The sequence below is a fragment of the Callorhinchus milii genome, unplaced genomic scaffold (genome assembly GCF_018977255.1).
Source record: "Callorhinchus milii isolate IMCB2004 unplaced genomic scaffold, IMCB_Cmil_1.0 Scaffold3, whole genome shotgun sequence".
Taxonomy (NCBI): Eukaryota; Metazoa; Chordata; class Chondrichthyes; order Chimaeriformes; family Callorhinchidae; genus Callorhinchus; species Callorhinchus milii.
The window spans coordinates 52,390,750-52,413,246 of record NW_024704744.1 but is presented as its reverse complement, the minus strand read 5'-3'; the positions used below and the strand labels follow the sequence as shown (position 1 = coordinate 52,413,246).

Sequence of the window (22,497 nt, the reverse complement as noted above, 5' to 3'; positions counted from 1 at the left end):
TACTGCATAATAATGTGGAGTCCTGTAGCTCAGTTGTTAGAGCACTCGCTTTGCAAGTGAAAGACCTGAGTTCAATTCCAGGCAGGGCGAAACCTTGGGCAAATTTCCTTACTCCACACACCTAATAATAATCTCTCCAAAAAAACAAAACAATAATAAATTGGTCATTTTCAATCCATGACTGTTTGTGGGACACTGCTGTGCGCAATTGGCTGCCGCGTTCGCCCACAAATATACAGTCAATTCACTTTACAGTATATTCTGTGAAGCGCATTGGGACGTCTAGAAGACGTGAAAAGCGCTATATCAAATGCAAGAATTATTATTATTATTATAATAAATTCAAATCACCTTGAGCCTAATTTACAAAATCCTATTTGAAATGAACATATATATTTGTTGTAAGTAAATGCACTACTTATTTTTACAGCCTTCTTAATTTGCACAACGAATAAACAATTGCCTGTTCAGAGGTAAAAAAATTAACAGCTAAACAAAACAGTGTAAAATGGTATCTGAACTGGATGTACAACGATCTCTTTACACCAATATGACAAGCTTGTGTGTACAAGGCACAACACAATTCTCAGTAAAGCAGTCTTGTTTGGGGCACAATTATAATGTCTGCCAAAACATCAGATGCTAAGCGATTAAACATATATTTAAATAAATTAAATCAAAACAAGGCTTTTTTTAAAATCAGCTCATTGTTTTATGCACTGCAAGCACAAACTACCTCCAGGATGTGGGACATGGAATTTCTCCTCCTCATGATGCTAACTGAGTTCATCAGAGCTGCTGTTCCTCTTAGTATATATAATTTGCTAAGTTTCAAAGTATAGAAGACCATAAACCATTATACCAAATTATTTCCATATTTTTGCAACCTTCTTTCAGAGTTTTGTTGGAAGGACTCATAAACTTGCTCCAAGTATTTAAATTGAAGATTATACCGGAAAATGTTGCTTGGAAGTAGATTTCACGAACTAATGTAATTTCAATTATATCAGCACCAACTAACAACACCTTTCATATAAAAGAGTGGCTTGAGGTACTTCACAAAAGTTTAAATCAAGTGAATGTTGATAAACACGGCAACTAATTTGCACAGCACTCAAATAATTTTAAAAGCAATATTTATGCCAATGAAAACACATTGAAAAACAAATGTTTTCCATTTTATAATTTTAGAGGGACCTCTTTTAAGAAAATAAACTTTCTCTCTACAGTTACTCCCTTGCTTAGTGTAACATGCTGTGCATTGAGCTGTAGGGTGTGGGTTGAAGGCTGCAGTGACCCATGTATCAAGTTTCCAATCCTGGGGTAGACCTGAAATACACATCAAGGGCTCACCACAGAGAGCGAGAAATAATAAAAGTGTATCAGTGGGTGAGCCATTCTTACAGTTTACTCAGCGGTCATATGAAGAGCAGCAGTAGGAGGCCAGGAAGCAGGTTCCCAACAATCCAATTTGGCAGAGAATTATGCCTAGCCTGGTGAAACCTTGAAGAGATAGGAAGAGAAGAATCCTATACGATTTATTAAATGGTCAGAATCTCGAATGTCTTTGATCAACTAAATATCAGATTTGTAAGGTAGAAACAGGAACACTATTACATTATTACTTAGATTGTAATCTTCCAAACAAAATTCTTCTGCCTTGTTTTCATCCTCTCCCTTTCAACGATTAACTGTGTTGATGTCAGCAGCTCTCTGGTAGTGGGCCAGGGTGCCTCTGTCCATGTGGGTGTGACTCCAGAGGGAAGGGGGTAATTGTATGTTTTCTAGCTGATGTTCTGCAAAATAATCAGCAGCAAAAGCCCTATTCATTTTTCTAATCCTAAGGACACTAAGTCACTCCTAGTTGGTCTCCCTAGTTCCATCATCCACAAGGTCCGGCTCATACAACACTCTGCCACTTGCAATCTCATCTGCACCAAACTCCGAATGCTCATCATGCCACAACTCTTGTCACACTGGTCTCTGAACAGATTGATTTCAAGGTCCTTACCCTCCAATACAGATTCCTTCATGGACTGCCACATTCCTATCACTACGATTTGTACCTATCCCATGCCTGCCCCTCTGCACATAAGCTAACACAGGCCTGCTGCACTCTCCTGCCTGCTCCAAACCTACATCAGTGGCTGAGCCTTCAGCTATTATGACATTTCTGGAACTCTTCACATCCATTCCTCCAAGTCACCTTTTCTCTATCTATCTTCAAATCCCACCTTAAAACTGATCTCTTCAACTCTTCGACCTATGGTCACCTCCCCACCCCTCCCCTCCCCTTGCCCCACCGAGCTCAGCGTCCAATCCCACCACTGCAAAGCATTCTGAGATGTTATCCTATGTGAAGAGTGCTATATAAATGCAATATGTTGGTGTTTTAACTCACCTGGTTGAGGTTGGATAATAGTACCAGGTATAAATAATAGTACTGATATCTAGTAAATTTAGGATGGCTCCAGTATAATATTGCTTTATTGTTCTCTGAGCCGTCATGTTGAACCACATTTCTTAAATTACTCTTGAGACGTACATTAGATCCTTGTAATACGGCTGTATTTTGAAGGTACTCAGTTACTACTTTGGTAAGGGGGCAAACAAAATTACACCAGAAGCTGTGGTATACCAGATAGTGTAGAGCTAGACAAATATATACAGTATAATGACAAATACTGTCTAACTGTTTGAAGCAAAATTGTTCAATGTTTGAAATAATAGCAGATCTAAAAGCTGTTGAGTGTCTGTACCTGTCCAAATATACTCTGAGCTGAACCCATAGCCAAAGCCGTGTGAAATCACCAATGGGCGTAAACTGTTCTGGAGTTGTGGCATCACATACAAGAAAGCACAACCTTTTGTACTGCAGAACCATTTATGGCAATTGGATGTATAGTAATCAGCACCTAAGGACCTAAGACACAGATGGTTAGACTACAAATAGACAACAGTATATGAAATAATGCCAGTTTGTCAGTGCAGAAACCCATCACCATGCTTACGAATATCCAAACCAAACAGAGTTATACATACATAAGGGAACTTATTTGTGTCTGGAATGGAATGTGCACTCTCTCCCTGGGATGCACCCTGTTTACCTAATTCTGCAGAGTATTAGGCGCAGGTTAGTAAGAGTGTTGGGGAATTGTTTGAATTTAACTAGCTTGGCATACTTGGAAAACTTGCCTGAGTTCCAGGTCCAATACACCAAGTGCATGGGCTCCATCAATTAGCACTTTTGTGCCCCTGTAACAGATATAAAATAGTAATAATCCTTAATTTTTCAAAAATGAATAAAATGTTTGATGGTTACATTTTAAACAAAAGTTCTAATTGTTCAGAAATATTGTATTTGGATTAAACTGTGAATAAAGCAAATGAATATCAACATGAAAGATTCAATAATATTGTATGTACAATTTAGAATCATGCTTGAGTTATATGTAATAAACACCTTCACAAAGCTGCTATGGTAAACCCCTGATTGTTACCTCAGGGATAAACCTAAAGAAAACACTGCTGTTAGTATTTTTCCCACAATCTCAAATAACTGCCTTTTGCAACATTACATGATAGGCATTTCATGAGAATCAGATAAAATAACCTAATGTGTGATTTATCTGAACTATCTTCACATGGACCACTGCTGTGCTGACAGAATGTCTGTCGGACATCAAGTCCTGGATGAGAGCTAACGTTCTTCAGTTGAACCTCAACAAGACCGAGGCTCTCCTGATTGGCTCCCGTCAGTGCCTCCACACCTCAGGCGCTGACAGCATCACCATCCATGGTTGCACACTCCACCTCACTGAGCCAGTCCAGAACCTTGGGGTCTTGTTTGACCCTCAACTGTCCTTTCTACCCCACATCTGCGCCATGACCCGCTCTGCCTTCTCCACCTCTGCAACATCGTCCAGCTCCGCCACTGTCTCACACCGCAGGCCGCCGAAACCCTCATACACGCATTTGGCTTCACTATGGAAATTCCTTGCTTGTTGGCCTCCCCAACTCCTCCCTCCAGATCATCCAGAACTCTGCAGTCTGTATCCTCTCCCGCTCCATGACCCTATCACCCCCATCCTCGCACTGGCTTCCCATCACACAGAGGATACGGTTCAAGATCCTGGTCCTCACCTTCAAAGCCCTGCATGGCCTTGCTGCCCCCTACCTCTGTGATCTCCTAACCCCCTACCAACCTGACCACTCCCTCCACTCAGTGGGCTCCGGCCTGCTTCACGTCCCCTACCTCGCTCACCACACTATTGGCGGGCGGGCCTTCAGTCACTCTGCCCCCACCCTCTGGAACTCCAACCTGCAGTCCCTTCACTTCACCCCCTCCCTTGCCTCCTTCAAGATCAATCTCAAGACCCTCCTCTTCGACCGTGCCTTCGACCACCTTCCTTCCCCCCCTGCCCTCCACCCTGCCTGATCCTGATCCCCAGCTCAGGTCCGAAACACTGACTGTCCAGCGTCTTGGGACGTCCTCCCGACGTAACAGGCGTTATACAAATGTAATTTTGTTGTTGTTGTTGTACCAAGTACTTAGTACTGTTTTCTCTCCCTTAATTAATTTGGTAATAAGTAACATAATAATAATCCTTGCATTTGATATAGCGCTTTTCACGTCTTCTAGACGTTTTCACAGAATATACTGTAAAGTGAATTGACTGTATATTTGTGGGCGAAACACGGCAGCCAATTGCGCACAGCAGTGTCCCACAAACAGCTGTGGATTGAAGTGACCAGATTATTATTGTTTTTTTTTCTTGAGGGATTATTATCAGGTGCGTGGAGTAAGGAAACTTGCCCAAGGTTTCGCCCTTCAAGAATCATACCCAGCTCTCTCTGCAAGGCGAGGGCTCTAACCACTGAACTCCAGGTAGATAGCGACATGACATTTTTTATTTTAGGAAAAATATAACATAATTGTGTTTTGAAAAAATACTACTCTGTGGATTAATATAGAATGATGAATTATAATTTACACAGATAATTGTATATCTAACTAACATTTTATATGTCTGCTTCAATATTTCAGAACAAAACTTTGGCATAGCCCACACTTTTTAAAATTGGGCCTTCGCTTTAATGAAGGACACATCTGCTCAATTTATTTTTCAACATTGATTGATTTCGTATTTTTACGTCAGTCCTGGAGGAAAATACTGTGACCTAAACCTAACAATTTACTATCTGACGTTATTCTGATTGGGAACGGAGTAAGAGATTAAATTGTGTCCTCACAGTCTGTACCACGAAACAAAAGTGTAATTCTACTGTTCATTACAATCAAAGAATTTTATCAAGTGGAGAGTTTTTCCTGAGTCTTGAAAGTGATTGAACTAAGAGGTTACTGTTCTGTCTCAGCAGGAAAGCATATTGGGTTAACTGATCAACTCAATAGTCTAAACATTTGTCTCTTGACCAGTAGGTATAGGGCGGGCTATGGTCAAAATCATTTTGCTTTGGTGATTTTATTTTTTACTTCTCAGTTAGAAAACCAAATGGAACCATATGTATGTGAACTTACAGTATGCGATCTTAAGGGGAGCAACTCATAATGAGTATTGATTAAAATAACTGTATTTAGCCAATACCCACTCAATGTTTTTAATTTCATTGTTAATTGTGTCTCCTGCTGTACAGGCTCTCACAGATTGGCATTTAAAGCTATAGTGTATGTGAGCTAAATCATTTTATACTTCCTTTGGAAGAGGGTCTGTGATGTAAGAGGCCTGGCAAATGCTAAAAATAGAATTGGGGAGTTAAATGGAGATTATAATACACAAATTGCTAATCAAATTATATTTTCATCAGCATCTTGTTCATGTTAATGTAAAAAAAACTCCAAAAGTTTATCATTTAATATGTTTCACTCAGCTAAAGAAAGCAGAAAAATAATATCTTAAAAGAAACAGACTTTTTGGTAATTAGGCTTAACTGTTTTTACAGAGAAGGTCGTGCAATCAATCAGCTTTATTTAGTATACTGAAGCTCTTGCTTTCATATTAGTTAATATCTGTAAACAAATCAGAACAGAGGAATACATTATCATATGTACAATTTACAGACACAAAAGTATTTTTTGTTTGGTAATTTTTTTCCGATTTGCATTTCTATCTCTGGACATCACTGGATTGTTTTATTCATTTCATCTCCATCATACGAATCTAAATCATTTCTATGAAGGGTGAAGAATGCAATGAATATCTCTGCCTCATAATCCTCAAACTGCCCCCAAACAATTCAATCAGATTGTTCTGCACATTACCTTTGGTGGCAAATGTCGATGATTTCTGGTAATGGATTTATAAACGGAGCATTACTTGGAATGTGGTCAAACACAGCTAACTTTGTCCCTGGCTGCAAACATTCCTTCACTTTGGTGATAATCTAAGAAAGAGAAAACATCAATCATATCATTTATCCTCCCTGGTAAAGGCAAATTTCCTGAAGTTAACATAGCATATGTTAATACAGTTTGCCTGGTTATTTGAGCAGGATGAGCAACCACAAGGCTGGCTTTGGGGGAGCTCAGTTTCCCTTGAAACTACCTCTATGCAAGCATTGGCCAGTACATAAATGGCAATGAACCATTTGTGTAATTACAAATGTACAACATTGTTGTTTGCTTTACTTTAACAAAGGTTTGAACTTCTGGACCACTGTGGAGTGGCTCTGCAACAAGAGAAAGTTGGGAAGTTGGCTCAGTGCACAAAATGTTACCCAAAGTTACACATCATGTGTTGCGGTCACCTTGAAACTTGAGAAGATTGTAACTGTATCCTTTCAAAGGGTAGTAAATAATATGGTAATAATAAAGTAATTTAAATGTAATAATAATGTAACCTGGTCAATATTCCTCCCTAATCCAAATGATAGCATAAACAATTCAAATGAATCTATTTCTATAAGAGAAGGGAATATCTCCTGCTCTCCCAGCCAACAAACCTCCAAGAAATTGATCTTTTACTTTGTGGCCTTTTGCAGGACATTATTATGAGCAAATTACTTGTCATGTTTGCTTACAAATTAAGGCACAACACATGTAAATGAAGGAAAATCTTTAATGCACTCTATTTTCTGACACACTCAAAGATTGAGCCTAAAAAGCTCCTCTTGTCTTCCAAATGCAACATTACATCAATGTTAATAGAATCCGTCTGAACAACAGCCATGTTCTCACTTGTCTCTTTACTCTCCCATTGCAAATGTACATTAAAAGCATGGTGCCTCTAATTCAGTGCAAGGGAAACCTGGAATACCTGCTGCCAAATTAAGATGGGAGTTAAACGGCATAAAGTTTCTCTGACTACAGCACCTGGCTTGGTCCTAGTAGTGGAAACTCCAGATTTTCTTCTTGCAATTTAGCCCCTCGTTCTTCACAAACCTGTTTAAGAAGTTTCTTCACAGCACCTGAGGAGCATAAAACTATTTATTAAAATATTTAATAGGCCAAACCAACTATCTATATTTGCATTTAACTGAAGCATTAATTTTCCACCTAAGATGTAATAAATTTACACTCCCTTATGAATTAAATATTATCATCAGACAAAAAGAGTTTTAGTCCATAGCAGCATTTGAAAATGAATTTGATAGCTTAAGAAAAAAATATTAAAGGGTATGGAGAAAAATCAGCAAGATAGGATCAGAGTAACAGCTAGCAGAGGAGCTAGCAGCAGCACAGATATGATGGGCTGAATTGCCTCCTTCTTTGCTATCATAACAGAGTGAGACAGTTATAAACGAAGTGAACAGGATATTGTGCTAACATTGCCAAATTAGTTGAGTTCAAATCCCCACAGGTCATGCTAAAACTACAGTGTTCTAGTGAGGTTGCACCTGGAGTACTGAATACAATGCTGCTCACCAGGTGCAATGCAGAGAGCAATGCAGCTCATTGCACAGTGCTCAAGGGTCATCCTATGAAAAACTACTGGATAATACAGAGTTTTTCAGCCTTGAAAAGAGATGTATACAGGCATTCACAAATGTTATTATAAGCGTTACTCGGATATGAAGTAAGTGTGAAAAAGAGAATTTAAATCACAGTTTGTATGATCAGAAAGTCTGGAATCTGTGATTAAAGATCTCAGAACCCAGCACCTCGATACTATATATGTAACTCTTGTTAATGAGTTTTAGAACATCCTCTGTATTTTTGCATATCAGATGTAGCATCATTTCAAGAACACCACACTTATAACAAGGCTACTCGAGGCAGAGTTGCATTTAACAGTTCAAAAGCAGTATCAACCATCTGCTTTGAAGATTTGTTTGGCAGGATCAAGGGGTCAAAGAGAACTGTACATATTTAAGAAGGGAGTTTTGCCTCTTTTCTTCAGGGGGCAGCATGAAATCAGTGGGAGATATGAACTACTTTTGCCCTGCTTTAGGTCCTAAATCACTGCATCAAGAAATTCATTTCAGTAACAGGATGATTACAAGCTTTGAATGATTTGTGGTATTTTTTCTCTTGTATTTAGTCCTCCCTTTGAAATATTTAAATTTATTGCTGTTAAATAGATATTTGGTTTAATAGATTTGATTGACTATTCCAACAATGGTGGCTGAGTGTTCAGTTACTATGCCCCTCAACTCTGGAATTCTTTGCCTCTATCCCTCTACCTTGCCCCCTCTTTACCTGCTGTTAAATCTTACCTCAAGATTTACTTGTGCCCACAGCACAGAAACAGCCTGGTCAAAGTGCCAAATGACACTCTGTCCATCTGTGACCAAGGCTCCCTCTGCCTCCTCGTCCTCCTTGACCTCTCTGCTGCCTTTGATACAGTTGACCACTCTATCCTCACCCATCGCCTCTCCTCTCACTTCAACCTTCATGGTTCTATCTTTGAATGGTTCAGATCCTACCTTTCACACCGTCTCCACTTCATCTCCACAAATTGTTTCTCCTCTAGTCCCCGCACCGTCTCGTGTGGCGTTCCTTAGGGCTCTGTCCTTGGTCCCCTCCTCTTTAACATCTATATGCTCCTTCTTGGTTACATCATCGGCAGACATGGGGTCAACTTCCACATGTATGCGGATGACACCCAACTCTACCTCTCTGCCTCCACCCAGGACCACTGCTGTGTGGACAGAATGTCTGTCGGACATCAAGTCCTGGATGAGAGCCAACTTTCTACAGCTGAACTTTAACAAGACCAAGTGCCTCCTGATTGGCTCCCATCAGCGCCTCCTCACCTCAGGCGCTGACAGCATCACCATCCATGGTTACACACTCCACCGTACTAAGCCAGTCCGGAACCTTGGGGTCTTGTTTGACCCTCAACTATCCTTTCTACCCCACATTTGCAGCATAACCCGCCCTGCCTTCCCTACCTCTGTAACATTGCTCAACTCCACCACTGTTTCACTCCTCAGGTGGCCGAACCGCTCATTCACCCATTCATCACATCCAGGCTCAACTATGGAAACTCCTTGTGTGTTGGCCTCCCCAACTCCTCCTTCCACAAGCTGTAGATCATCCAGATTTCTGCAGCTTGTATCCCCTTCCACATCAGGCTCCGTGACCCCATCACCCCTACCCTCAGCCGACTCCACTGGTTCCCCATCACACAGAGGATAGAGTTCAAAATCCTCATCCTCACCCTCAAGGTCCTCCATGGATTTGTCTCTTCCTACCTCTGTGACCTGCCAATCCTTATCAACCTGTCCGCTCCCTCCACTCAGGAGACTCTGCCTGCTCCACGTCTATTGCCTGGCCCACCCCACCAATTGCAGTCGGGCCTTCAGCCTCTCAGCCCCCACCCTTTGGAACTCCATCCCCCATTTCCTTTGCCTTGCCCTGTCCCCTGCCTTCTTCAAGGCACGTCTCAAGACCCTCCTCTTCGACCGTGCCTTGGCCACCCTCCTACCCTCCACCCTCCCTTACCCCAACCCCCCTCCCTAGCTCGGGTCCAAATCCATGATTGTTCAGCGCCTTGGGACATCCACCTCTTTCTAAAAGAAAGAAAGGGCTATACAAATGTAATTTTGTATTGTATTATACTTCCTTGACCATTCCTACAGTCACCTCCCCTCCCCCTTTGCTTGGTGACCCCTTGCAATTGTACAGCTCTCCGGGACATTATCCTATGTGAAGGGCACAATATAAAAATGCAAATTGTTGTCATAGTCCCTGTGTCACAAAAGCAATACCTCCACTAATATGTAGGTTACCATAAGCCTACATATTAATATATTTATTAGCATCTATCACTTTGTTAAAGTCTAGTAAAGGCTTCACCACTTAGAAAGAGAGCCCAATTCAAGTTCATAAAACATGCAGTCCACTGATATCAAATTGTTAATATGTTCAAATTAATTTAAAAAACATTCCACGAAATCTTACCATCTAATAGTAACAAAAAGTTTAGTGGACAGAGGAACAGTAGTACACTATTCAGTCATCAAGACTGTGTGTGCAACAGGAAGTAACATCAGTAACAACCTGCTGACTCAAAAGTCAGCCATTTTGACTTCCTCCTGTCCATGCCATTATTTTGCCGGATCGATGGAGCTCATCATCTTTCTGCACATTTGCACAATGAATGTGAAAATGTTGTCTGGTGATATGCACCATTATAGCACTGGCTGGTATTTTATGGACCCCAACCGTCACTTTATAATGATTGGCTTTTTTTCTTTATACCAAGGGTAATTATTAGATGGAAAGGTTCACCACAAAGGGTGAACACTGAACGCATTTCAGAAACAGCTTGGGGCTGCAATGGGAGATGGGAATATGGTATTCGGTAAAGATTAAATGAAATGGGACAATGATTCTTAATTATTTGAGCTGATCTTGTGATATTCCCTCCACCACATAGCTAAATAATAATCCTTGCATTTGATATAGGGCCTTATCACATCTTTGAGACGTCTCAAAGCACTTCACAGAATATACTGTAAAGTGAATTGACTGTATATTTGTTGTTTATTACTTCATAATAAACAACATTAGAAAAGAACTCTGTTGTTGAGCTAGAGTTCAATTCTCACTGTGAAAAGTTCAAGTTTAAAATGTACCAGTGCACTGAGAAAATACACTTAAAGAAACTAAACATAAATACTTTGCAGAGAAATTTGAGTTCCCACTGAAATTTCCCATCAGCTATTGCTGAAAGTGAAGTTTACAAGTAGTTTTATTTATTTCATTTGTTTTATTTTAAAAAGATAATTTTTAGATAACGATCAATGTTCATCATCAATTCATACCATGAAACATACCATAAGTCACACTGAGCATGAATACAGTGTCTCCCTTCTTCAAATCCAGACTTCGTACCACACAGTTCATTGCCATGGTAACATTAGATACCAGGACTAAATCAGTGGGGGAGCATCCTGCAAGACAGCATAAATATCAATCACAATGTACAATGTTGAGTGAAATTGTAGTGATGACGTCAGACTGGCAAAGAACTAGGTTTTATCCGTGAGAGAGAGAGAGAAAAGAAAAATGTAATAATTCATACCTACAAACTTAGCTAATCGTTTGGTGACAAAGACCAGATGAGGAAGCAGTTCTCTGTCATAAAACCGTAGTGGCTGTCGTTCAATATACACCTGCCATTTCTGTAACAGTTAAAAATTTTGATTATTTAAAGCAAACAAAAAAGTGATATCATGTCTGGTGATTCAGAGCAGTATTTCTCAATGACATAGGCCGAGCACTAGTCTAGATACCTTCAAGGCCTTTCTATACCAGAGGCCTTTCTTTGAAAGCAATGAAATGTACAATTTGAATATTTGAGGAGCAATTTCACTGGAAGAACTAGTCCTGTTATCTGTGAGTTTGCACTGTTGTTAGTGCTGGTTTTCACTACTTTACAACCCGCCATACAGGTTTCTTATCTGAATATTGCCCTGTTCGTCTCAATCCTGCCATCTGTCTCAGATTATTTCTCTTCATTTCAATGCTCTCTCTCTCTCTTACTCTCACAGATTTTATCATCAGAAATCCCTCTCTTTACTACTACTAATGATAGCTCAACGTTCTAGGCCTTCAAAGTCAGTTTAAACAAATCTCTGCCTCACATTATATACCGTTGTCTCTGTTTTCCTCCTATTATTTACAATTTAACTGGAGACCACAACTTCACTCAGCATAATTGACCTCTCACAGGGTTAAAATTGGCATTGATTTTAAATGAAAGAACCTGCATTTTTGTAGATTCAAAAATATTAAAATGTCTCAAAGGGAGAAATCCCAATGGTGCAGCAGATAGAGTTGTAGTTTACAGACCGGTAGCCATTATGGAGACCTGGTTATAAGATGGGCTGGACTGGAAACTAAATATTCCAGGCTACAAGATGTTTAGAAAAGACAGGGACATTGGGAAAGGAGGAGGAGTAGCAATATTGATAAAAGACACTATTACAGCAATAGAAAGGAAAGATTTCAGTAAGGGCGATCAGGTAGTGGAAACACTGTGGGTAGAATTAAGGAACAGCAAAGGAGGAAAGACTCTGTTGGGAGTAGTCTATAGACCTCCAGAGAGTTGTGATGTAGTGGGGAAATGTAAAAATACGCAGATGAGGGAAGCATGTAGCAAAAACAATGTAGTTATAATGGGAGATTTTAATTTTCACATCGACTGGGAGAAGCAGGACACCTTGGGTAGTAAAGGCAACGAGTTTCTAGAATGTATTCAGGACAGTTTTTTGGAACAACATGTTTTAGAACCAACAAGGGAACAAGCCATACTGGATTTGGAGTTGAGTAATAAGCCATAACGAGTTAACAATCTGACAGAAAAGGAACATCTTGCAGATAGTGATCATAATATGATTGAATTTGACATTAGATTTGAGAGGGAGAAGGGAGAGTCCCAAACCAAGGTTTTAAATTTAAGTAAGGCAAACTTCGATGGGATGAGAAATATATTGACCACAGTAAACTGGGCTGAACTGTTAGTGGGTAAACCTGCAGATGAACAATGGGAAGTATTCAAAAGTATTATTTGATACAATACAGAACAAGTACATACCCATAAAATACAAAGCTCCAATCGTGTAGTTAAGCAACCATGGTGGACAAAAGAGGTTAGAGACTGTATCAAGCTAAAAGAAAAGGCTTTTACAAATGCAAGAAAAAGTGGGAATGCAGAGGACTGGGAGAACCCCAAAAGGCAACTTAGGGATACAAAGAAAGTAATAAGATGAGCAAAAAGGGAATATGAAATAAAGCTTGCAAGGGATATTAAAACCACTAGTAAAAGCTTTTATAAATATATTAAAAGAAACAAAATGGTCAAGGGAAATGTAAGACCGTTAAAGACAGATGTAGGTGAGACTATAACGGAAAATAAACAAACGACTGACTTGTTAAATAAATACTTCGCTACTGTTTTTACAGTAGAGGATGCAGACAAACAGACGTACACGATCCTAAAAATAAGTCAAAGGGAAATGCTTAATAAAATTAATATAAATAAAAATATGTTAATGGAGAAAATAATGAGACTCAAAATAGACAAATCTCCAGGACCTGATAGTTTCCACCCCAGGGTGTTAAAGGAAATAGGAGAGGAAATTGCAGATGCATTCGTCATAATTTTCCAAAGCTCATTAGATTTGGGAATTGTGCCCTTAGATTGAAAAATTCAGAATGTCACCCCTTTATTAAGAAGGGAGGGAGAGAGAAACCAGGAAACTACAGAACTGTCAGCTTAACGCCAATTGTAGAGAAAATACTGGAATCCTTCACCAGGGACAGAGTGACTAAACATTTGGACACGTATGAGCTAGTCAAAGAGAGCCAGCATGGGATTGTGAAGGGTAGGTCTTGTCTGACTAATCTACTTCAATTTTTTGAGGAGGTCTCTAAAATGGTGGATAAAGATGAAGAGTGTCCTTGTATGTCGTTTATATGGACTTTCAGAAGGCATTTGATAAGATTCCACACAAAAGGTTATCAGCAAAAATGGAAGCACGTGGAGTCGGAGGTAACCTTGTGACTTGGTTTGGTAAGTGATTGGAAGACAGGAAACAGAGAGTAGGGATAAAGGGAACGTTCTCTGATTGGCGGGATGTGGCAATTGGTGTCCCCCAGGGGTCTGTACTGGGACCCCAGCTGTTCGCCATATATATATATATATAAATGACTTGGATAAAGGAATAGAAAGTTTTATATCCAAGTTTGCAGACAACACTAATCTAGGAGAATCAGTAAATTGTGTAGATGGGAATAAAAAGTTACAAAAAGACTTAGACAGATTAAGTGAATGGGCAAAGCTGTGGCAGATAGAGTTCAATGTAGGGAAGTGTGAGGTCATCACTATGGACCGAAAAAAGATAAAGCAGAGCATTTTCTTAATGGGGAGAAATTAAGAACTGTGGAGGAGCCAAAAGATTTGGGTGTCCATATCCACAAATCACTAAAAACTCGTTCCCAGGTGCAAAATGTAATCAAAAAGGTGAATGGAATATTGGCCTTTCCCTCAAGGGGCCTGGAATACAAAGGGGAAGAAATGATGCTTCAGCTTTATAGAGCCCATCTGCAGTATTGCGTTCAGTTTTGGGCACCACACCTTAGGAAAGATATATTGGCCTTGGAGGGGGTGAAGCGCAGGTTCACCAGAATATTACCAGGCCTAAAAGGGTTAAATTACGAGGAAAGGTTGCGTAAACTTGGATTATATTCCTTTGATTTTAGAAGGTTGAGGGGTGATTTGATTGAGGTATTTAAGATGATAAAGGGATTTGATACGATGGATACAGAGAAGCTATTTCCTCTGGTTGGCCAATCCAAAACAAGGGGGAATAGTCTTAAAATTAGAACCAGGCCATTTAAGAGTGAAATCACGAAGAATTTCTTTGCGCAGGCAATTGGGATTAGAGTAGATATCTCCAATGGAGGAGGTTCAATTGACCTAATCACCACATTCTGTAACGTAATTCCTTCATAAGGCATGGTCTTAACCAAATCACAATTCTCTCACTGCCAGGTTGTCTGATTTACTCAATGCAATTCTCATGAATGCCTTTTTGGAATGCCAAATACGTATTATTTTCTGAACCAAAACTGCGTGATGATTTTGAAAAAAAACAAAGAGATTAATATCACTCACATCTCACCTGTGCAACTTCCAGAGCATCTTTCAAGCTACTGCCAAAAGCACCGTGATTAATGAAGATTGTTTCCTGCATCAAATAGAAACTGCTATTTAGAAAAATTAAAGTTTAAACTCACATTTTATTTTTTTCGGTGCGTTAATTTGATTTTCCTTATTTAAAAAAAACCTCTGCAGGATTGTACACTTGGAAAAGGAAGACAGACAATTTCACAACAATAATCTACCATTTTTTAAAAATACTGTATGATTGTCTTCATCTAACCATCTAACTACTCCCAACTTACACATGGGTTTATCTTCTCACACACATCAACTATATCACAATGACCTGTTCACCCATACAGATACCATGTCAGTCATTTCCATTCCTAAAAGCAATTATTCATTTAGCTGGAATAAAAATAAAAGCAGGTCAACCATCAAAACAGTCAGGCGAAGGATTGTAATTTCCCCTATTTAAATACCATTCTTCCTATTTTGGTTAGTAATTTGCAAGCAACTTTGTAAAATTTTGAATGCAAATTGTACTTTCTTCAAAAGGCTCTGTACATTGAGATTGATTGTAAATAAAATAACCCAACAACAGACTATCAGTAAGCAGAATGGTTAATACTTACATAATAATAATAATAATAATCCTTGCATTTGATATAACACTTTTCACGTCTTCTAAATGTCTCAAAGGGCTTCACAGAATATACTGTAAACTGAATAGACTGTATATTTGTGGGCAAATGCAGCAGCCATTGTGCACAGGACCGTTGTCCCACAAACCGTTGTGGATTGAAGTGACCAATTTTATTAATAATAATTTTACATTTGGTTCGACAGACACTATTTATTGAGCGGAATAATATCCAGAGATTATCACCCCCATGGTCCTGTCTTTTAACTGGAGGTACTCCCGAGATGAAAGGCGCTTTATAAATGTAATTTTGTTGTTGCTGTTGTTATTAACTTAGCTCCTAACTTCTGAAACTCCCTCTGCAGGACCTCCTCCCTGTTCTTACGTAGGTCGTTTGTCCCAACATGGATCATGACAACTGGATCTGCCCCCTCCCTTTCCAAATTCCTCCCCAGGCGCCTCCAGATGTCCCTTACTCTGGCCCAGGTAGGCAACACACCCTTTGGGACTCTCGTTCGTGGCTACAGAGGATGCTATGTATTCCCCTAACTATTGAATCCCCTATCACTACTACATTTCTATTCTGCTCCTCCCCCTCCCCAGACAGACTTCTGCTCCGTGGTGCCTTGGTCTGTATTGTGGTTGACCTCCCCGCAGTCTTTCTCCTTGTGCTCACAGGTATCAAGTACATTGTACCTGTTGGACAGGACCAGTGTCTGTGGGACCTCCTTCTCTACCTCTCCTAAGTTCCCGCTACCCTGCTCACTGACAATCACACCCTCCCATTCCTGTACCTGTGCTTTCTTTCCTCTGGAGTGTGGCTGAGTTCTGGATAAAACTATCCAGAAATTCCTTCCCTTTCCTTATTTATCGGAGTGTGTCTAACTCACAGTCCAGCTTAATGATTCTGAGCTGGAGCATGTCAAGCCAGAGACATTTCCTGCAGATGTGATAGTCTGGAACAGTCTTACATAATAGACTAATGAATAAGGTCAGAGCATGTGGAGTCAGGGGAAAAGTAGCAGAATGGATAACAAGCTGGCTACAAGAAAACATCCAAGAAAACAGAGAGTAGGTGTAAAGGGTATATAAATCCAAGTTGTTGTTGTTGTTGTAGCTACTCAGACTGGCAGAGGGTGGGAAGTGGTGTTCCACAAGGATTGGAATGGGACCATTGTTGTTCACAATTTACTTTAACAATTTGGACTCGAGGATCGAAAGTACGATTTCAAAATTTGTGGACATAAATAATAATAATAATAATAATCCTTGCATTTGATATAGCGCTTTTCACGTCGGGAGGACGTCCCAAAGCGCTTCTCAGAACACACTGTAAAGTGAATTGACTGTATATTTGTGGGCGAACGCGGCAGCTAATTGCGCACAGCAATGTCCCACAAACAGTCGTAGATTGAAAATGACCAATTTATTATTGTTTTTGGTTTTGGAGGGATTATTATTAGGCTCTGTGTGGAGTAAGGAAACTTGCCCAAGGTTTCGCCCTGCCTGGAATTGAACTCAGGTCTCTCACTTGCAAAGCGAGTGCTCTGACCACTGACCACTGACCACTGAGCTACAGGACTCCACATCACCAAATTGAGGAGTGTAGATAATATTGAGGAGGACTGCAACAAATTACAACAAGACATTAATAAAGTTGCTGAATGGGCATTTAATTGGCAAATTAATTTCAATATAGATAAGTGTGAGGTGGTACATTTTAGTAGGGCCATAAAAGAAGCAAACCAAGCATTGGGGTTCATGTCTAGAGGGGTAGGGGAAGTTATGCTAAACTTATATTGAGCCTTGGTTAGACCACACATATACTGTACTGTGTACAGTTCTGGTCCCCATATTAGAGAAAGGATATAGAGGCACTGGAGAGAGAAGGTGCACAGGAGATTTACAAGGATGATACTGGAACTGTGAGGTTATACCTATCAGGAAAGGCTGAACATGCTTGGACTCTTTTCTCTTGATAAGAGAAGGGTGAGGGGTGACCTGATAGAGGTCTTCAACATTATGAAAGGTTTTGATAGGGTAGACATAGGGAAGATGTTTCCACTTGTGGGGGAGACCAAAACTAGGGGCCATAAATATAAAATAGGCATAGGTAGATCAAATAGAGGTCAGAAGAAACTTCTTTACCCAGAGAGTGTTAGGAATGTGGAACTTGCTACCATAGGGAGTAGTTGAGACGAATAGCATAGATGCATTTAAGGAGAAGCTAGATAAGTACATGAGGTAAAATGCAGGAGAAGGTTATGCTTGAAGGCTTAGTTGAGGAAGGGCAGTGGGAGGCTCATGTAGAGCATAAATGACTAGTTGGGCCGAATGGCCTGTTTCTGTGCTGTATATTCTATGTAATTCTATGTAAGTAAGGTATATAATAATAATCCTTGCATTTGATATGGCCTAAAAGAAGGACAGGTGCAATATAATGCAGGAAATATGCAAGATAATGCCCATGCATTCTATTCACCTCGCTCCCTCCCTTACCTCCTGCAAGGTGTGTTTCAAAATCCTCCTTTTCGACCGAGCCTTTGGCCATTCTCCTACCCTCCCTGCCTTCCACCCTCCCTGATCCCGTCCCCTGGCTCGGGTCCAAATCCCTGACTGTCCAGCACCTTGGAACGTCCTCCTGAGGTGAAATGCACTATACAAATGTAATTTTATATTGTATTGTTATTTGATTTGCAACAGGTGAAGGCAAATTAATGAATTATTCAAATCTCTCAATTTGTGGGCAATACAATTAATCAAGAGCTGGAATATATCTTGTAAGTATCTAATTGGAAATTGAAACATGTTATTTTCACCCTGTGTAATTCATTGGTAATATTGTGTAGCATTCAAGGAATTGTATCATCATAAGTACAACAACAACAACTTGCATTTATATAGCGCCCTCCACACTGGGTGGCATCCCAGAGCGTTTAACAATGGTGGAGCCCGAATCTGAGCCAGGATGAAGGGGAAAGGTGACCATAGGCACAGTCAAAGAGGATGGTTTTCAGGCGCAACCTGAAAATGGGGATAGAGGGGGCAAGGCGAAGGGATTGAGGGAGGGAGTTCCATAGCTTCGGGGCTGAAGACACGGCTGAAGGCACGGCCGCTGATGATGGAGCGGAAGATTCGAGGAACACGGAGGAAGCCATAGCTAGAGCGGAGGCAGTGGGTAGTGCTGTGAGTAGAGAGGAGATTGGAGAGATTGGGGGGGTGCCAAGGAATGAAGGGATTTAAACACTAGAGTGAGAATCTTGAAGTCCATCCACTCAGTGACAGGGAGCCGGTGGAGTTTGGCAAGGACTGGTGTGATCGGGGTGCGGACTGTAGTGCATGTGAGAATGCCGGTAGTGGAGTCTTGGATGAGTTGAATTGAATTTTGTGAATATTTGAGGAGGAGAGACCAGTGAAGAGGGCGTTAGAGTAGTCCAGCCGAGAGGTGATGAAGGCATGGACAAGGGTTTCAGCAGCTTGTAGAGTGAGGTATTGTAGGACACGAGCAATGTGGTGGAGGTGGAGGAAAGCAGTCCTAGCCAGGGACCGGATGTGGGGGAAGGAAGGATAACCGGGGATGAAGGATAACCTGATGCCTAAGTTGCGCAGAGTTTTGACACATTGTACATATTGACACAAGTACATTGACACATTGCAGTGAGTTCAAGAGCAACAAGGATAATTCTGTGATTCTTAAGTTGTAGATTACTAAGCTTGTTTTCATTGTAGAAAAATGATTATGTGTGGAAGAGTACAGTATATGTGTGATTAGATAAGATTCACTGAAAGTGTCCAATCAAGAAAGTGAATCAAATTCTTCAAGGCTAAATTTGAGCAAGGCTGATAAGGACTGAATAAAAGAAACTTAAGTCCCATAAATTGGTTTGAACCCACAGCACACGGTGAGAAGATCTGCAAAAGATCAATGAAGAAAAGAGGAAAAGTCTCACACGATATTACTTGGGACATATTCAACCAAGTTTCTGGAACAACAACATACAACTAGGTTTAATTTGACACTGAATTAGCCCGATCACTCACGAAAGCCTCAAGAATGGTGTGCGGTAAATGTGTCACACCAGTGCAACAAGGGCTGCCTTTTAGTGATAAAGGCTATCACATCATTGGGATAAAGAGAAGAAGGAAATATTCCCTGCTGCTGGCTGTGCTCTGGAAATGTTTAATCCTGACACTTAGTGTCTGGAATGAGGATCTGCCATAGAGTGAGGTTTGCTCCTATTATTTCAAATTTGAAAAGCCGAGGGTAAGTGATTCTGCAATTCCTTCTATTGTTTAGTACATCTAATGAATGCTGGAGGAGAGGCAATGAACAACAAATCAATATTCCCAAGAAGATTCTAAGAATGAAAAGGTACTGTTTGGAAAATGTATTTGTCGGTACCATTGACAAGAATACGGTCCAATACAATACAATATTACATTTGTAAAGCACCATCAGGGGGATGAGGGAAGGAGCGAGGCGAAGGGAATGTGGGATGGCGTTCTGTGGGATGGCGTTCCATAGGGTGGGGCCAGAAAGGCTGAAGGCCTGACTGCCAAGTGACTCGTCACAGTTTTATTCCTCAGGAAAAGCTGTCACGCATACCAGAATTGTCTCTTATCTATCTTATATCTTTCATTCTGGGGAATTCATAAACATAAGTAAAAATGGGGAAATCACTGCCTAAAGTATTACTAACAAATTCAAACATTGACCCGAAAGGAGCATTATGCTGCAGGAAAAATACTTTATAAAACCATTATAACATAACCTCAGAACAAGCACTCGATAAAACTGATTTGGGAGAAAAAATATGAAACAGGGCAAACATCCATGAAGTTACGCATAAACACACTGAGGTGTACAACTGATGCAATAACAGACTCCTCATTAGGGTGATAGGACTTGCTCCCATTATTCTCCACTTGAAGAGATAAGGGTAAGTGATTTGTTTGGCATTCCTTCTAGTGCAGAATGTGAGAGGCCTAAAAGTTGCACCTTTGCCTTTCCTGTTGGGACAAAGGAATATCAGAGAACACAATATCAGGGAATCTAAGCAGAAAGAGGTGTTAAAACCACTAATCAAATAAGGAGGGACAAAGTCTTTGAATTTTAGTTTATTGAAATAAATGTGGGCCTAACATTCCACTTTTTATGAAAACTCGAAAATATTCTGTTTAACAATTTTTTCCCAAAAACCATTTGCTGCTAATTTTCTTTTCTCCCCCTCTCCTGAAGCATTTGACTAATTTTCTCTTCCGATGTGGTACGGTTTCACAAGAACCTGCCAGTACCTTATCCAAGTGGCTCTTAATTCATGAGTGAGTCTTGACGGTCAGTGTCAGCAACTTATTGAACTGTTCTGTGTATTGAAAGTCCTCTGTTACACATGAAAAACTATCATTGAACTCACACTGGAGAGAAATCAGTTGAATTGTATTTCGAGTCTGTTATGTTGATTTGGTCATTTGCTTTTTTGTATAAAAAGCAAATGACCAAATCAACATAACATGGACTAGAAATACAATTCTCATTTTCTGCATCAGCAAAAACAAACTGTAAACAAACCACAAAGTAATGCAACAATGTATTGAATGGTGTCAAAGTCCAGATAAATCTAGCAGATAAACTACCGGTTTATTTGTTTAATGATATGAATTGCTAAATCTTTCATCATATTGCTAAATCAGTTTAAAACAATGTATCCATTGAGGTGCTACAGTATGTTGGTGCAACAGCGGGTTACATTACATTAGGACTGGGTCACTGTGAATATAAAATAGCCACAAGAAGGAGCTTTTTTATGTTCGCTCTATTACTAATGTTAGCAGAGTGGATACAGCAAGAATTCATTTTAGAGACATTAACTTGAGAAAATCTGATACACCTTAATGAGCTATTGTTCATTAAATCCCCCATGCTGTTGAATTCCAGCAGGTTGGAAGTTATTGTGCATCCAAATTGCTGTCACACTCATCTTATGCCTGGCTTATAACAATATTGCATAATGAAGCATGGCTGAATCCGATTAGGAAATAATAGTTAACTCCCATTTGCTTAATTTTAGAAACTGCAGAGAAAGAGGCAATTGAGAAGTAGTTTGAAGGATAGAAGTTTTTTTAGGAGCAGGTCAACAAAACGAAGGTGGATTGGGAAGAACTCCAAAAGTTATAAAGGATAGTAACATTAAATAAGGAGGCACCTTATTTAAGAGCAATAGGAAGGATAATGTTAGGATTTGATTCCACAACAACAACAAAAAAAACAAATTACATTTGTATAGCGCCTTTCACGTCAGGAGGATGTCCCAATGCGCTGGACAGTCAAGGGTTTGCACCCAAGCTGGGGATTGGGATCAGGAGGGGTGGAGGGCAGGGAGGGTAGGGGATGAAATACATTATCCACCAGAAACGACAAATTTGTACAAGTTAATTGTCAGCAATAACAAATGAACATAGCAACAGATTACAAAGGGATTATCTATTGAGGATTGATTATTTGTCCTTTTTAAATCTTTGCAAAATACAGAGTTTTTAAGAAGTCTTACCTCCTCCAGAAGAAAATGTTTTATCCTCATCTCTTTTCCAAACAATGGGGTGTTTTTTCCATTCTGATTCCCAAACTGAGGCAAGTCAAACGGAAATGAAGGAGGAACATAGTTTCCTGTCTAATGAGAAGATTTCACGTGAAACAATTTTTGTATTATTATTGATGCATTTAAACCTCTTGAATTGAATTAATACACTACAGTATATATATTCCATTCAGCCCTTTGAGCG

The 22,497-nt window shown here is 40.0% G+C and overlaps 1 protein-coding gene across 1 annotated transcript in view; it reads right to left on the bottom strand.

Annotated features, from left to right (window-relative positions):
* Positions 1–22,497, bottom strand: part of LOC103178974 (probable L-cysteine desulfhydrase, chloroplastic) — a 41,823-nt gene that overhangs the window by 10,127 nt on the left and 9,199 nt on the right. The window contains exons 3-10 of the mRNA XM_042333108.1: positions 22,266–22,385; positions 15,094–15,159; positions 11,490–11,589; positions 11,242–11,358; positions 7,331–7,425; positions 6,281–6,402; positions 3,196–3,255; positions 2,760–2,923 (exon numbers count right to left, since the gene is read on the bottom strand). Coding sequence (XP_042189042.1) covers positions 2,760–2,923; positions 3,196–3,255; positions 6,281–6,402; positions 7,331–7,425; positions 11,242–11,358; positions 11,490–11,589; positions 15,094–15,159; positions 22,266–22,385 — 844 coding nt within the window. The remainder of the gene's footprint in view (positions 1–2,759; positions 2,924–3,195; positions 3,256–6,280; positions 6,403–7,330; positions 7,426–11,241; positions 11,359–11,489; positions 11,590–15,093; positions 15,160–22,265; positions 22,386–22,497) is intronic.